The following is a 13,745-nucleotide window of genomic DNA, read 5'->3' as shown; positions in this document are numbered from 1 at the left end:
CAGCACAGCCATATTTGATGGGTTTTTTTGTCGCTCCGGAGGCGGCGGGAGAGCAGTTGGGTGCCGAAGGTCGCTGCCTAGTGGAAATAAGAGAGTACGTCATTAACATGGCGCCGCGGCAGAGCGGGGCGGGAGGCGGCCGAGTTGCGGCTCCGCTATCCCGCGCGCAACTTGTGCCGGGCTGAGCGGGCAGAGGGAGGGAGAAAAGGAGGGAGAGAAGGGGACCCGCGGTGTCGCGCTGCGCTCCGGCCCGAGCTGCGGGCTGCGCCGCGGGCAGCGCCTGCCGCGGGGAGCGGGGTGCGCCGGAGCCGCTCGGGAGGAGGAGGGCGGCAGCGGTCCCGCCGGAGCCGCGCCGGGAGAGGGCACGGCCGGCGGCTGTCACCGCGGCCCCGCGCATCCCGGAGCCGCCCCGCCGCTCACCGCGGGAGGAGGGGCTGTGCGCGGAGCAGCGCGCTTACGCTGAGCGCCGGTTGGGACTCGGAGGGGAAAAAAACGCTTCGACAGCGTAAAAAGCGCCCTCGTTGGAACGGGGCACAAGTTGTCGCTCGGGCCAAGATTGGGGGGAGGGGGGTGCGGCGGGCAGCAGGTGCAGCGGCCCCTCGCGATGCGTGTGCCCGGCGCCGCCCCGCCCGCCCGCACTCGGGGAGTTTAAAGGCGCGCGGGGCGAGAGCGGCCACGTGGGGGGCGCGGTGCAAACTTGGTGGGGCCGTGGGGCAGCTCCCGGTGGGCTCCTCCCGCCCGCGGTGCGGCGCTCTGCCCGCGGGGTGCGCCGAGGGAAAATCGAACGCCGTGGCTGCCGTTGAAACGCGGCCGCGGCGGCGGGAGCCCCCCGGCCGCCGAGGCGGCTCCTGCCCCTCGCCCCGCGGCCGGCCGCGGCGGGGTCTCGGAGCCCGGTAACGGTCTGCGCTTCGCGGGGCCGGCCGCGGCGTTTGCGGTGCGAGACAAAGCGCCGCGTCGCCGCCCACGGCACCCGCTGCCGGCATGGGCTCTCCTCTCCCCGCCCGTCCGTCGGCGCCGCGGGGCTCTCCGCGTTTCGGGGCGGGCGGAGCGGCGGGCGTTTGTTTGTGCGCAGCGCCTGCTGGCTGCCGCCTGTGACAAGAGGTGATGCACAGTTTCCAGAACTGTCTGGGAGTGGGAGGAGAGACAGACACCGACACGAGCGCGAGTCCCCGCCGCTCGCCCCGGCCCCCCCGTGCTCTCGCGCCGAGGGCGGGGGCGGCGCCGCCGCCGCTCCTGCGGTGACGGCGCTCGGGGCGGTGGAGCGGCGGCGGGGCAACAAGTTTAATTTGCGGCCGGGGCCGAGCGGATTGGTGGCGGCCGGCAGCGGGGAGGAGCGGCGGCAGGGGAAGGAGGCGGGAGCGCCGGGCCGTTCAAATGGAGAGCGGCGGCGGCGCGGCCTGGCTGCTCCGTTCCTTTTGGTGGGGTGGACGTTGGGGTGGGGACGCCGCGTGAGGAGAGGGGAAGAAGAGAGGAGAGGGTTGCCGAGCCGCGCCGCGCCCGGCGGCGCCCGCGAAGCGGCAGATTTGAACTGGTTCCCGCCCGCCTGAGGGCGGCACGCAGCGCGCAGTGGAGGCGCCCGCGGGGAGGAGCGCGCGCGATCGGCGGCGGCCCCCTGCCTCTGGTCCCGGCCCTCGGCTGACAGCGCCGCTCTAGTAAAGTCCCTCGATGGCCCGCAGGTGAGCTCAGCGGGGTTCCGAGCCGCCGGCCGTGCTGTGAGAGCTGCCAGACGTGACGTGCAAATGAGCGGTTCGTGTGGCTGCGCAGCGGCACGAAAATGTGTGGGTTCCCCGCCGGTAGCACTAGAAGTTGGGATCCCTTTTAACGACACACCTTGGGTGGCTTTTTAATTCACAATCAGGAAGATCTTCTGTGCCGATTGCATTTATTTCTTTTTAGAGACGAGTTTTGCCGGGACTAGGAATAGTGACCACCTTAAGCAGGCGCTGTCTTTTAAGTGAGTGAAAAGCTGCCCACACTTGCAAACCTGAAGCCTTCGCAAAGTGGTGCCAGAACGCGCTCGTTGTGATACTGTTTGGAGAGATTTCTCACCCTTAGCGGGATGTTGTTGGAGCGGTAGGGCTGTGCTCCCGCAGCAGTAAGGTTTTCCCTCTGGCTGCACACACTGCTTGCTCGCTGTTTTTGAGCTTTGTGTAATAGGCGTGTTTAAAATACAATAACCATAATAAACCTCCTTCTCCTTCGCAGCTGCACATTTCCCTTCTAGCTTCTCTGGTTTCATTCCCAGTTTGCTGCAGAAGAAAATGTGCAGTGTTTCCTCTTGTGCTTTCTCCCAGCTGTTCATCCTGCTGCCTGGTTCCAGTGGGACTGTCTGAGCTGACAGCTCCTTGGTGGCAGGACAGAATTGTGGTGGCTGTAGGGTGGGCTGGGTGTGCTCCAGAGCTCAGTTTGCCGGGACTTTGGGCAGTCGCTTCCCCCAGCACAGCTTGGGAATAGGTATTAGGAACCAACTTTGTACAGGTGCACCAATGAGCGTGTGGACCTTGGGTGTGGTGGCCTCAGACATGAGCATGTACTGCTTTTCCTTATCGGGTTTGGGGCAGAGGCGCTGCAGTTAGTGGGAGCAATCTTAGTGAAGAGTGCTCCTGGCCTGGAAACTTGCTGCCTTTGTTTAAGAAACCCTAAAGGCTTTCTCTCCAAATCTGTGTCTTGGGCTTTTTGTGCTGCAGGCTGTGCCACACAGCACTGTGGTGTTTCACCATAGGTTGAAATGCGGACTCTTCTTTGTGACTATTGAACATCGCTCTCAAAGCTTTTATTGGTGCTAAAGAGTTTGAGTTAAGAAGTTTTATGTAGGTTGGAATAGTTGATAATATTTTTGGTGTAACTGCGCCTAGAAGAAAACAGCAGTTTTCTCTTCTTGCACCAGATGTCAGTTCATGAGGAGCAAGGTGATGCCACGACCCAGCTACTGAACTGAGCACAGCGGAGGAAACCAGATGTGTTTATCTGCTGTTCTTGTCATTAAGACTGTGTTATACTTCCATGCACACAGTGAGTGTTCTGAAGTGATCTCTGGTGTACTGGCTGTAATTAGGTCTTTGTTTCAGGGCATTTAGTGTGTTACTTTCAGGAAAAGCCAGTTTTCAGTTTGTCTTCATTGTGTGCATCTGTCATAATTCTGCTTTCTTTCCATCGTGTCTCTGCAGCTGCTCGTTGCAGTTCGTTACATTGACACCTGTTAACACAGTTATGGTTAGTTGTCTGTTAGAGTTTGAATGATAAACTTTCTACGTGGAGATTTATCCCTGAAGGTACTCTAGTGAGAACTCCACTGTAGAAAGCCTCTGACTTGCAGAAGTAGACTTGTTCAAATGCGGTTATTTTTAAGAATCTGTTTCTTTTTCACTATTGGCATTACAAAGGCTTTGGCACACTTTACATCTCTCTCTTCAGCCATGTCCACTCAGGGTCAAATGGAGTGACAAAGTATATCGTGCCATAACTGCTTAGTAGCAGTGGAAAAAAAAAAAAAAAAAAAAAAAAAGAGGGATTTTGGTATTACTGTCCTGTGCAGCTTCTGTTGTTTGTCAGTTGTTTCAAATCAATCTGCTGTAGAGGTAGGAAATGAGCAGCGCTGTGATGCTGCAGTGCATTTCTGTGCTGGGTCGTGTTGCTGTGCTCCCTGTGAAGAGTCAGCAGAAATGGCTAGAAATGGCTGTGTTCTTAGCGACAGCTTGTTGGTGTGTAGGGTGAGATGTTCATGGCTCAGCTCTGCTAGAACGTGTAGATCCACTGTGTGTTTGACATTGATTCTGCGTTATCATTTCGTCATTCCATTCATACCGCATTTTACAAGTGTTGTGAAGTAGAGGCTCTCTCCAAAGTGAAGTAGGCAGAAGAAACATTTCAGGCAGCGTAATCTTGTCTTTAAGATGATCACAGTATCAATTCTGCAGTGTTAACTCCAAGGTTAGATTTGTGTGTTTGCTGTTTGCCCAGTCAGCAAGTAAAGCCCAGAGCTTGGCTTTCAGACCTAGCGTGATGACATGGGGGGTTAAATCTGCTGGTGTTGTCTCTGGAGCATCATGCCTCAGGTGGAGGGTACTGCAGAGCCCACTGCAGGCTTCCTGTCAGCCACATTGCTTGATCTCTGAAACCGTGGCTTTGAAGTGGAGAAGCAAGGGTCCTTCTAAGAAGTGAAGCTGAACTGTTATGCAGAATTCAGTAAGATTCTTATCTGTATCGTAACCAGCCTTGTGAACAAGTCGAAACCTCACGTTGTTGCACTTGTGTAAGCACTGCTGTAAGCTGTGCCAGGAGTGCTCCCTTGTTATGGCAGGATAAGAGGTGAAGGTAGAATCAGCAAAACCTGAGCGCTTCTCCGTTACTTGGAATGGCAGCAAGCATCCAGTTGCTTCTGTGAAACTTAGGACAGCTGCTGTTGCGTATACCACCAGAGTTTTAGTTAGACCAGGGTATAACAGGAAGCTCAGGGATTGCCTGATGCATGGGTGATGGGCAGCCTTCGTTGTGTTTGGGCTGCAGGACTTTGTAGCTCTTGAGCACCGGGCTTACTCTACAGTTAAACAGTATATGGGCAAGTGCCCTTTTCAGGCTGCTGTGTGCGTTTGGAAGTAATGGCAGTCAATGGGGAGTCAGGGGGCACTGCTTGGTTGGCCGCTTCAGAGACGCACTCGTCTTTTGAAGGCAGTGGGCAGTGGTTCTGTGGCATGTGTGACACACTGAGTGCTTTGTGGGAACTCCACGACCGTTCAGCAATTACGCGGTTGCCTTGAGTTGCTGGGAATTGAGCTCAGTAACCTGGGTGGTTTCCTTCTGTCTCATCGCATCATTTTTACTTCTTATTGGTATGAGTCTTAAAGGTTGGTTTATATGTGTTGCCCTTTTGTTGGTAGTGTGCTTACATGTGAATTTGCTTTGTTTACGTACATGTTTGTAGCCACCTTGTACCGTTGTGCCACAGTCTTGGTGAGCCCACCGGTTGGAATTGCCAGGCTTACTTCTGTTTCAGATACATGTTTTAATGAGATCAGGGGTGAGTTACATGCATTATATTTGCACCTGAATACATTGATTATATGTCAAAATCCAGTCAGTCTTCATGATCGGAAGGAGAATTTCAGATAAAGGTAGCACTAACATCCCAGGCTGGGAAGGAGAAAGAGATAAGCAGTTTTAGTGGAAAGCCTGACATTCTGCCTTCTAAAATATAAAAACCTCTCCTTACTTTTAGTTGCAGATATCCCGCAAAGAGTGATGTAGGATAGTCTTCTTTTCTAAAGTGGCATGCATTTCCAGTGTCCTCTCAGGATGCAAACTGTGTGCATGTGGCTGAACAGGGAAAGCCTGTACCATCAATCTGCACCTCAGCAGCAGCAGTCTGTGGTTAGCCTTGCTGCACTTCTTGTGCGACTGTGAGGTCCCTGTTAGCTGCCCGCAGCCTGTGGTGTTTGGGGCAGAGGGACTGTGTGTGGTACCGCAGGAGAAGCGGCATTTCCGTCTGCGTGGGTTATTCTTGTTAGCTGCAGATGGTGTATTCTGGGCTATGGGCTTGAGCATCTGGTGCACGATGTTTAAAAGGAGCAGTCTGAAGTTATTTTAGAAGTCAAAAAGTGCTTTATTTCTTTTAACGACAGAACATCTAGGGGTTAATCGTAGGGGGTTTAACAATTGCTTAGGGCAGCCAAGTGCTGCTTTTCTGTCAGCAGTGTAGCTCCCTGAAAACGCAGTGAAGTTCAAAGGTAGGGAAGGATGATCTATGGATTCCAACTCTTCTTTTGTATGCATCTGTAAAAGAATCTCCCACAAACTTCATTGAATTGTGCATTTCCTTTTAATGTTATATTTGGGGATGTAGGCTTTTCAATACAGCCATCTTTAGAAACCTGCCTTAGAGTGGATGGGTAAATGAACTGCGTTATTGAACACTGTACTCCAGAGAAGTGGCTGCTGTGCTGGCTCATCTGACTGCTGGAGAATAGCTAGCTAATCCTGAGGGCTTGACAGGGAGGGTGTGAATACCATTTGCTCCTTTAAATAGCAGTCAGGGGGGAAAAAAACCAGCATCGTTTGCTGTATTTTTTAAATTTTTTTTTTTTTTAAAGATACACAGTAGAAAGGAAAAGCTTCTGGATGTTCCTTATTTCATGAATTTGCTAAGTATGGTTAGGAGAAAATGAACTCAGAATATACTTGTCCGAAGAGATGCTGGGAGCAGAATTTTGGATTTCCTTGTTCATCCCAAGGCTGTGAATGTTTCCTCTGTGTGTATATGCAGTGTTACTTTGCTTTAGATTGCTTACTTTTCAGACCGTGTTGAAAAGAAACAAGAAGTGAGGATTTTGGCCAGGAATATATAAGTAGCATTTCTGAGACAGTCTAGGTATTTTTTACTTTATTCCATATCCCTTTTATTTAGTTTACAGGAGATATTTCCGTACTAATGGAATATGCTCTTTTAGTTTGGTGGTGTTCACACTTGTTTCGGTTACAAGAGAAGTATGTTAGAAAAAGTGTGTTGAGGAGCTGAGTTCTGGCCTAATAGCAGCTAGTTCTGTCTTAGCCCAGTTTGGATCTGAGTTGTTGCTTTCTGGTATTTCATAAGTAACCGTATGAGTACTTGGCTCTGGAATGGTCCATTTATACCAGATCCCTTCAGAGGATTGTGATGTTCTGTGCTGGTGTGTGTGTTTTTTCATTGGTGACCTTTCTGCTTGTCATACATAGAAAATTCTGGTCTGCTCCAAAGCCATTCTTCTGGGCTGAGTTCTTTACACACTGTAAGAGGCTGTCATTAATGATTCTTCATTCTCTGCCATCAGAAGTTGTATGTGAACTTTTACACGGTGGTGATGACAGATCTTGGTGAAATATTCACCAACTGTTCAATTTAATGTAGTATAATATCAGAAAGGAGGAAATCTTGCAGTGCTTGGGCTCTAAAAGCAAATTGGAATTTACTGTAGGTGTAAAATAGTTTCAGATTCAGTTGCTTATGTGTTCCTAGAGATGATTGGATGAATTCTGTCTCAAAAATGCTTATTTCTGTGTGAATCCCTTTCTGAGGAGAAGATTTATTTCTGGTTTTTGTTTGTTTGTTTTTGTGTGTTTTGGGTGGTTTTTTTTGGGGGGGGGGGGGGGGAGGAGGGGGTTTGGAAGTTTAAAGTAGTGTCAGGCTTTCTTCTCCTCACTTTGAGAATTACTCTTCAAAGTTGAAAGGGTTCTCCTAGAGTTTACTACCATGAGTCATTTCTCACTGAACAAAGTAAAGTAGTTACAAATCTCCTGAAGTGGTCAATGAGAAGAGCTTTCCTGACAGGTTTCTGGGAAGTTCCAGCTCAGGTGGAGATAAAGAGGTTGGGCTTTCTGCACCCACCTAGAAGCAGAAGTGTTTTCAGCATCTGATTTTCAAGTCCGTGCCCTGAAGGCACACACTAGGGCTTTGCTGCTAGCAGAACACTCAGACCTTGTTGATAGCACAATTGATACATGGCTGGCAAAGGCTCAGGGGATTTGATGTTCTATCTGGAGTCCTTGTCAGTTCAACTTCAAGTGGATATGCCTTTCTGCACTTCTTGTCATGTTTTTTCTGCTTTTCAACTTACTCCTTTTAGTAGGTTTTTACATACAATGCTGAGTGGTTATTCACAGCTTCCTATTTGTTTTTTCCCTGAATTTTCTTCCATTCTGCAAGTAATACACACAGAATACCAGCACCATGTGAGTAGCCAATACAAACATAAGGAATGTTTGCCTTTCCATCGCTGGTTTGTGTGTGGCTGAGCTCACTATTACTAGAATTGACCAACTTTGGAGCTTGGAGGGGCAGTGTTATCAGATGATGGTGTGGTTCCTGAAAAGTGTTTAGGCAAGCTGGTGGACATGTGCCTGCAGGAGGAATTGACTCTGACCTTAGAGATGGTACCTTCTGGGGCATGTATGATCCATGTGTAGTTTTTCTGGGGAAGCTTAGCTTGCTATGCTGATGTTTCTTTTTCTTTTATGCAAGGAGAAGACTTTAATCTTTGACGTTGCAAATCTAGCACTTAACACAAAAATAAGATTGTTCCAAAGGCATATCTGCCAAAGTAAATATTTACTGAGGTGGTTAAAATGTTACTGTATTTCAAATCTAGTGTCAGGAATGGGTAGTGTGCGTTAATTTACTCAGATACTTAGTGGTGTTCAATCTCTGAGAAACAAATATGCTTCTGTTTTGGGGCGGAAGAGTTGGTGGACCTGTCATTATACCCTCCAGTTTTTTTCACCTGCTCAGAGGGTAATTATCTAATTATGTGCCTTGGAGATATTCACTGCTCGTATTTCAGATGCTGCTTAAAGTTGTTTGTTTTCCTTTATGTGTTGTAAATCCTCCAATGCCATCAGAAACACAGCCTGATGACTGCGTGTTATTATCTTGAGTTAAGTGCTGTCTGGTTGCTTTGCAGGCTGCCTGCTGTTTCCCGGGGAGATCATGAAACGACGTCGGCTTCCTAGCAGCAGTGAGAATTCTGACGACAATGGCAGTAAGTGCTCCTTTGTTGTAGAGTGCAGTAGGTTATGAGTTGGAAAATGCTTTTTAATACAACGTTTCATGTGGCAGAGGCACTTTGCATTGGTTGGCCTGGTGGAAACACATGTGTGAGGAACCAGTTTTAAACTTGGTTGTTTTGAGCGTGTGTGGATGTGCATTTGGGATTCCCCCCACTGTACTAACTGCCTGGTGTTAATTAATAAGATAAAACATGAGAAGTTGGTCTTTGTTTCTCTTCTCTTTTTGCATCTTCAGTTGCCATCAGCATAATATACACAAGGACAGAACTTGGGTAGAGACATGTGCTAACCTTGTGCACACATCAGTATTTGGTATAAGATTCTACTAGGATTTTAAGTCTGCTTGCATGTTCCCATACTCTTTTATGCAGTTGGAAGGTATGTTGCTGCAGACTTCAGCAGTAAAGACTGTTGGTATGTGGAAATGTTTTGCTTCCATTGAAGATTATTTTACTTAATGTATAAATTTCAACAATCTGAATTCAACGCATCACTGATTCGAATGTACGATTTTTCTTTAAAAACCAAACAGAAAAACAGCATTTCCGTATTGATGTAACTAACACTGAGCTCTGTGTGGTCTCTCTCAAGTTTGGATTCCAGGGGCCTATAATCTTTCGTTTATTTAATAAAAAAAAAAAAAGGCAGTTTGAGAAATGTATAGATGTGCCAGGGTGTTTTCTTTGCCCCAACAAACAAGGTGATTGTATTTGACTGTGGAACTGCTTATCCAGTTGTCAGAGCTATTTTCCTGGTTTTAATTTGACTTTACTGGGTGCACATCTTCACATTTTGAATCTGGTTTTGAGTAAATAAAAGAAGGTGATGGGAGATTTTTCCATGTGATTTTGAAGGATTTGGTCTGAAGATGTAGCCCTGCACTGTGGCCCCAGACGGGTGACTTCCTCACCTGCATGCATTTCCAAGAAGCATCTGTGCTGCATGGAAGGGCTGCTCAAAAAGCTCTTAGGGTCAAATCAGTGCCTTACCCCAACCCTACACAAACTATAGCTGAAATGAAGGAGTGGTAAAAAGGATTGAAGGAGGTGAGAAGTAGCAAGCTGATCAGGAGCTCATCCATATAAGGATTAGCTATTAAAGTTGGGTGGGATTTAGTTTGGTTTTGCAGAACTACTTGAGGTTGGAAGATTTTGGAAGACAATTGTTTTTCTTCCTTAGAATATTAGCTTGGATTATTTAAAAAAAAAAAAAAAAAAAAGTAAATTGGTATGTTTCTATGAAGAAAAGAAGTATTCTTCACCCAAAAAAACGTATATTATTACTTGTAAAGAAGACAAGTAGCAACAAATGTGATGTTAAGCATTAGAATTTTGCTCTACTGTTTTCTCATTCCCTCTCTGACAGCTTTATGTAATAGTATTACATTTTGATAATTCACTCTGTTTTTAGTCTTTGATCTCCCTTCGTGTGCCTTGTTTTTCACACTTCACCAAATATGCTATGAAGTAAATAATCTGAGTTGAAATTCTGCAATAAATATTGCTGACTGATCTGTTAGTGGTTATAATACTTGTTTGTAATATCTTTACATATATAAATGTCTGAAGTAGAGCTCTGTCTGGAATAGTTGGGTAAGTCAACAGCTCTATGTTTTCTTAAAAAAAAAAAAAAAAAAAAAGCCCCCCACAAACCTGTATTTTTATCTGTTCCATAGATCAAGATCTAAGAAAATGAAATAGGGGAAAAGAAAAATCTTGCCCTTTTATAATTAAAAGCATCCTAAATAGGAATAACTGTTTCCTGAATAAATTATATGGCAAAAAACAGTGAAATTTTAGAAGTATTTTCAAGTATTGTCAGAAGTAATATATCAAATAACACAGCAGTTCTGTTTCATTATTCTTCCTTTTTTCTTTGCCTAATGTTGTTGTTTGTCCTTTTATTGAGGCAAATTTTACTGGGCAAATTTCAGATACAGGTTCATTTATGTTCGTTCTATTACTATACACATGTGGGAAAAGTTAAGTTAGTAATCAGAAAGAATGTGACCAGAAGAGAATATATATTGTACGGCCAGCATCTCCAAGGTTTCTTGTCTTTCATGCTTTCATGAGAACAATTTCTGACATTCAGGTCCTTTTCCTCCACTTCTGCTTTGATAATATCCTTACATATTTGAACTCCAAAGCACTTGCCTGATTAGTTTAATCTTTGCTCATCTGTAGTAGAGTTACTGATCAGTCTTGCTATGTTAATTTCTGTATGGAGATCTATTATTACTTCATCAGTAGTATTTCTGATGCACTGTGCTGCTATTGGTGTTATGCAGAGTAAGCAAATTTTTTTTTTGCCTAAAAGTCAAAAGGTAAACATTTCAGGGCTACTTGTTTGAAGTCCTTAAATAGCAAATAAATAGCAAAAGCTAGCTATTTTTCTTTCTTAGAGATCCCACAGATAGAAAACAATTAAATAGACTATTCTGAGCTCTTCAAACAGCTGCCTTCTAATTGAAAAGTTGCAGTTTTAATCAACACTTAGTTGGAATCCTGTTGCCAAACGCCTGTTTCCCTTCAGTCATTAGCACCTCTTGACCCTCCAGTTCCTCCTTCACATTGAACTCACTGGTTTCTTGGCTGAAAGTTCTGCACTACGCTCCCTCAACTTGTGAGGTGACGACTGGCACCCAGAAAGAAGATTTTTTCTGTTCTGAAGTTGGCTCTTCATACTGTACTTTAGCAGACTGTGAGATCAGGCATCTTGGATTCATTACAGGCATCGCTTGGTGTTGTATTGCTGGAGTAACCTGAACAATGATACTTGTTTGGGTTGGAATAGTGCTGCCAGGAAAATGTTTTGACGTGAAGAAATGAACTTTTTTTTATTTTAATTGAACTCAGGAGCCTAAATATTTATAAGGTAATAGAAACTGTGCTACTAATAACGCTGTTTATCTACAAAAGTAAATAAACATTGAGATCTTGTTTTCTGCTTTGTGACTACAAGGTGATCTGAAAAGAAACCTCAAACCCCAAGCTCTAAGAACGTATTACACTGAAGATTTAAGCACATCTGTAGTTCTTCAGAGGAAGAAAAGGTTGTTCTACTTTTGTAAGATGAAAGAAGAGTGAATTGTTACTGTTTAGAAGTAAAATATTATCAAAACAGAAGCAAGTTTACCAGCGTTGTTGAGCTGTGTCCCCTTAAAATCTGACATCTACATTTAGACACAAGACCAAAATAGCGTATTTGAGGCACTGCGCAAAAGATGTCAGAGTTGTGCACCTCGGTGCTGCAGTCAGTCCCTGGATATCTCAGTGTGTTCTCGGAGATTCCATTTTCTGAAATTATAGGTCACATTTGAACATCTTACCCAAGGAATAGAATTGAACAAAAAATGGCTCCAGACATACTTCAGGATTTATACTTTTTGCCTGAGTACAAACAAGAGGAATAGTTTTGGGAGATGCTTGGGGAAGGATTTAAGATTTTTTTGGTGTTGTTTATTTACATCTGGCAACTTGTTAGTTTTTCCAGGTAATGTATTGCAGCAACCGTAACAGGTGTCTGAAAGAAGGACTGAAGAGGCTTGCAGATGGAAAGTACTTCTAGGCTTTGTAACATGTCAGTCACATCACTTCTGAGACATGAAAGATTTAATATTTAAGGATTATGAAATATAGGTGTGTGAGTTAGATGTACCCTCATGCTGTCATTGCTAAACTAATATTATTTTAATTGCAAATATCTTGCCTATATCCATTGCTTTAACTCAGTGACTGGAATCTTTGGTAAGAAAGGGCTTTTCACCCCACTGGACTTGTGTTGTTTGGGATGGATCCCAAAGTGCCATCACAAGCACTGCTGAAAACGTAACCTTAGGTGCATGCGTCGTTTTTGTGTGGCAGTTAATTAACAGTGCAGGTAATGCTGTGCAGCACTTTGGAAGCAAGCGCAACATTCCTTGTTTTTCAGTTGAATGAATTGCTGGATGAGGGATGGTGTTTAAACAATGGGTGTAAGGCAGTTGTAGCACTAAGATTTGAACAGAGCAGTGTAGAAGGTGTGGCTTTTGGAGTGATGACAGAGGGTCAGAACTTACTGCTTAGTTCATGACTAGGCTTGCTGGGATAGATGCTTGGTGATGAAGTTGCACTTTGATTGGAAAGCTTTACCTGGTTTGATAGGCTATTCAGAATCACAGAACATCTATTGTATCGGAGGAGGGGACTTACACATCCTGATCATCGTAGGCTTTGGAGAGGCACGTGTTTCTTTACAAAACTGCTAGTACTGAGTGTACCTAACTGCACTTGGATTATAAGTCTCAACAACATAACATTGTCAGCCTGTAAAGCTACCTTGAGAGATGCTGAAATTGGCTTCAGTTATCTGTAGTGAAATTGACAATAAAAGTTCATACACACTGATGGTAGAACAACGCTGTAGTGGGGAGCCTTGGGCTGGGGTGCTAAAATAGCACTTAGGTCCAGTGATTTAAAAAAGAGTAAGATGGACTGTTGGAATGGTGATATGTCTCTCTGTGGTCTCTTGTCCTTTCAGATTATAAAACTCAAATGTGTGCCACTGAGAAAAGTGATGACAGAAGGCAGCTTGTATTGAACTGCTGTGGCAGTGTGCAGAGGCTGCTCGCTGCATGCGTCGGGTACTGAGCAATTGAGCAGCAGTGTTGTAAAGCTGCTGAGATCGTATGGATCCACTGCAATTGGATAGCTGTGAAATAACATTTTTTTTCAGTAGTGTCAGTATTGACAAGTGAAAGGCAGTTGCTTTTCCTCATTTGATCTTGAATGAGATTATTGCATAATAGTATACTATTACCTACAAAGATAAGGACAAGTGCTCTAGCAAGAGAAACATGAGAAGGAGAATTTGGCTTTATAAAATGTAGTCTTAGGCTCTGTTTGTGTCTGTTCTGCATTCTCAGTGATAAGATCTGAAGATAAGTGTGCAGATAGCTCTTCCTATACCCAGCATAATGGAAAACTGCTGTCAATCTGTTTGCATTTTCTTTGTGCTGGAATTCTGATCATGCAGTTATGTCTAAATGATATGAAGCCTTCTTGTAAGCAGTTGTGGGCCAGGCACTAAATGAGAAGACTGTGAGCATCTATATTTTCTCTTCAGACTGCAGCTCTGTCTGACAGTTGGCAGCAGCACCTACTTTGTCTCAGAGAGCTGAGAAGGGATATAGGCATCTGGAAAAGCCAGTGTTGAGCAGAAGCGACAGC

General features: G+C 45.4%; 1 protein-coding gene across 5 annotated transcripts in view; it reads left to right on the top strand.

Annotated features, from left to right (window-relative positions):
• Positions 1–6: 6 nt before the first annotated feature.
• The window catches only part of JADE1 (jade family PHD finger 1), a 42,575-nt gene continuing 28,836 nt past the window's right edge, over positions 7–13,745 (top strand). Inside the window, exons 1-2 of one of the 5 annotated variants that reach the window (XM_042815309.1) lie at positions 7–94; positions 8,430–8,507. In XM_042815309.1, coding sequence (XP_042671243.1) covers positions 8,456–8,507 — 52 coding nt within the window. In that variant the 5' untranslated portion in view covers positions 7–94; positions 8,430–8,455. Of the gene's footprint in view, positions 95–1,595; positions 1,677–1,734; positions 3,013–3,066; positions 4,845–7,144; positions 8,261–8,429; positions 8,508–13,745 lie in introns of those variants that run through there. The other 4 variants (XM_042815310.1, XM_042815306.1, XM_042815307.1 and 1 more) reach the window with 4 other exon arrangements.

Source organism: Centrocercus urophasianus, unplaced genomic scaffold (genome assembly GCF_019232065.1).
Source record: "Centrocercus urophasianus isolate 14NV4802_14NV808 unplaced genomic scaffold, USGS_Curo_1.0 seq_1482, whole genome shotgun sequence".
Taxonomy (NCBI): domain Eukaryota; kingdom Metazoa; phylum Chordata; class Aves; order Galliformes; family Phasianidae; genus Centrocercus; species Centrocercus urophasianus.
The sequence above is the reverse complement of the archived record's forward strand: the minus strand, read 5'-3'. Positions and strand labels throughout refer to the sequence as shown.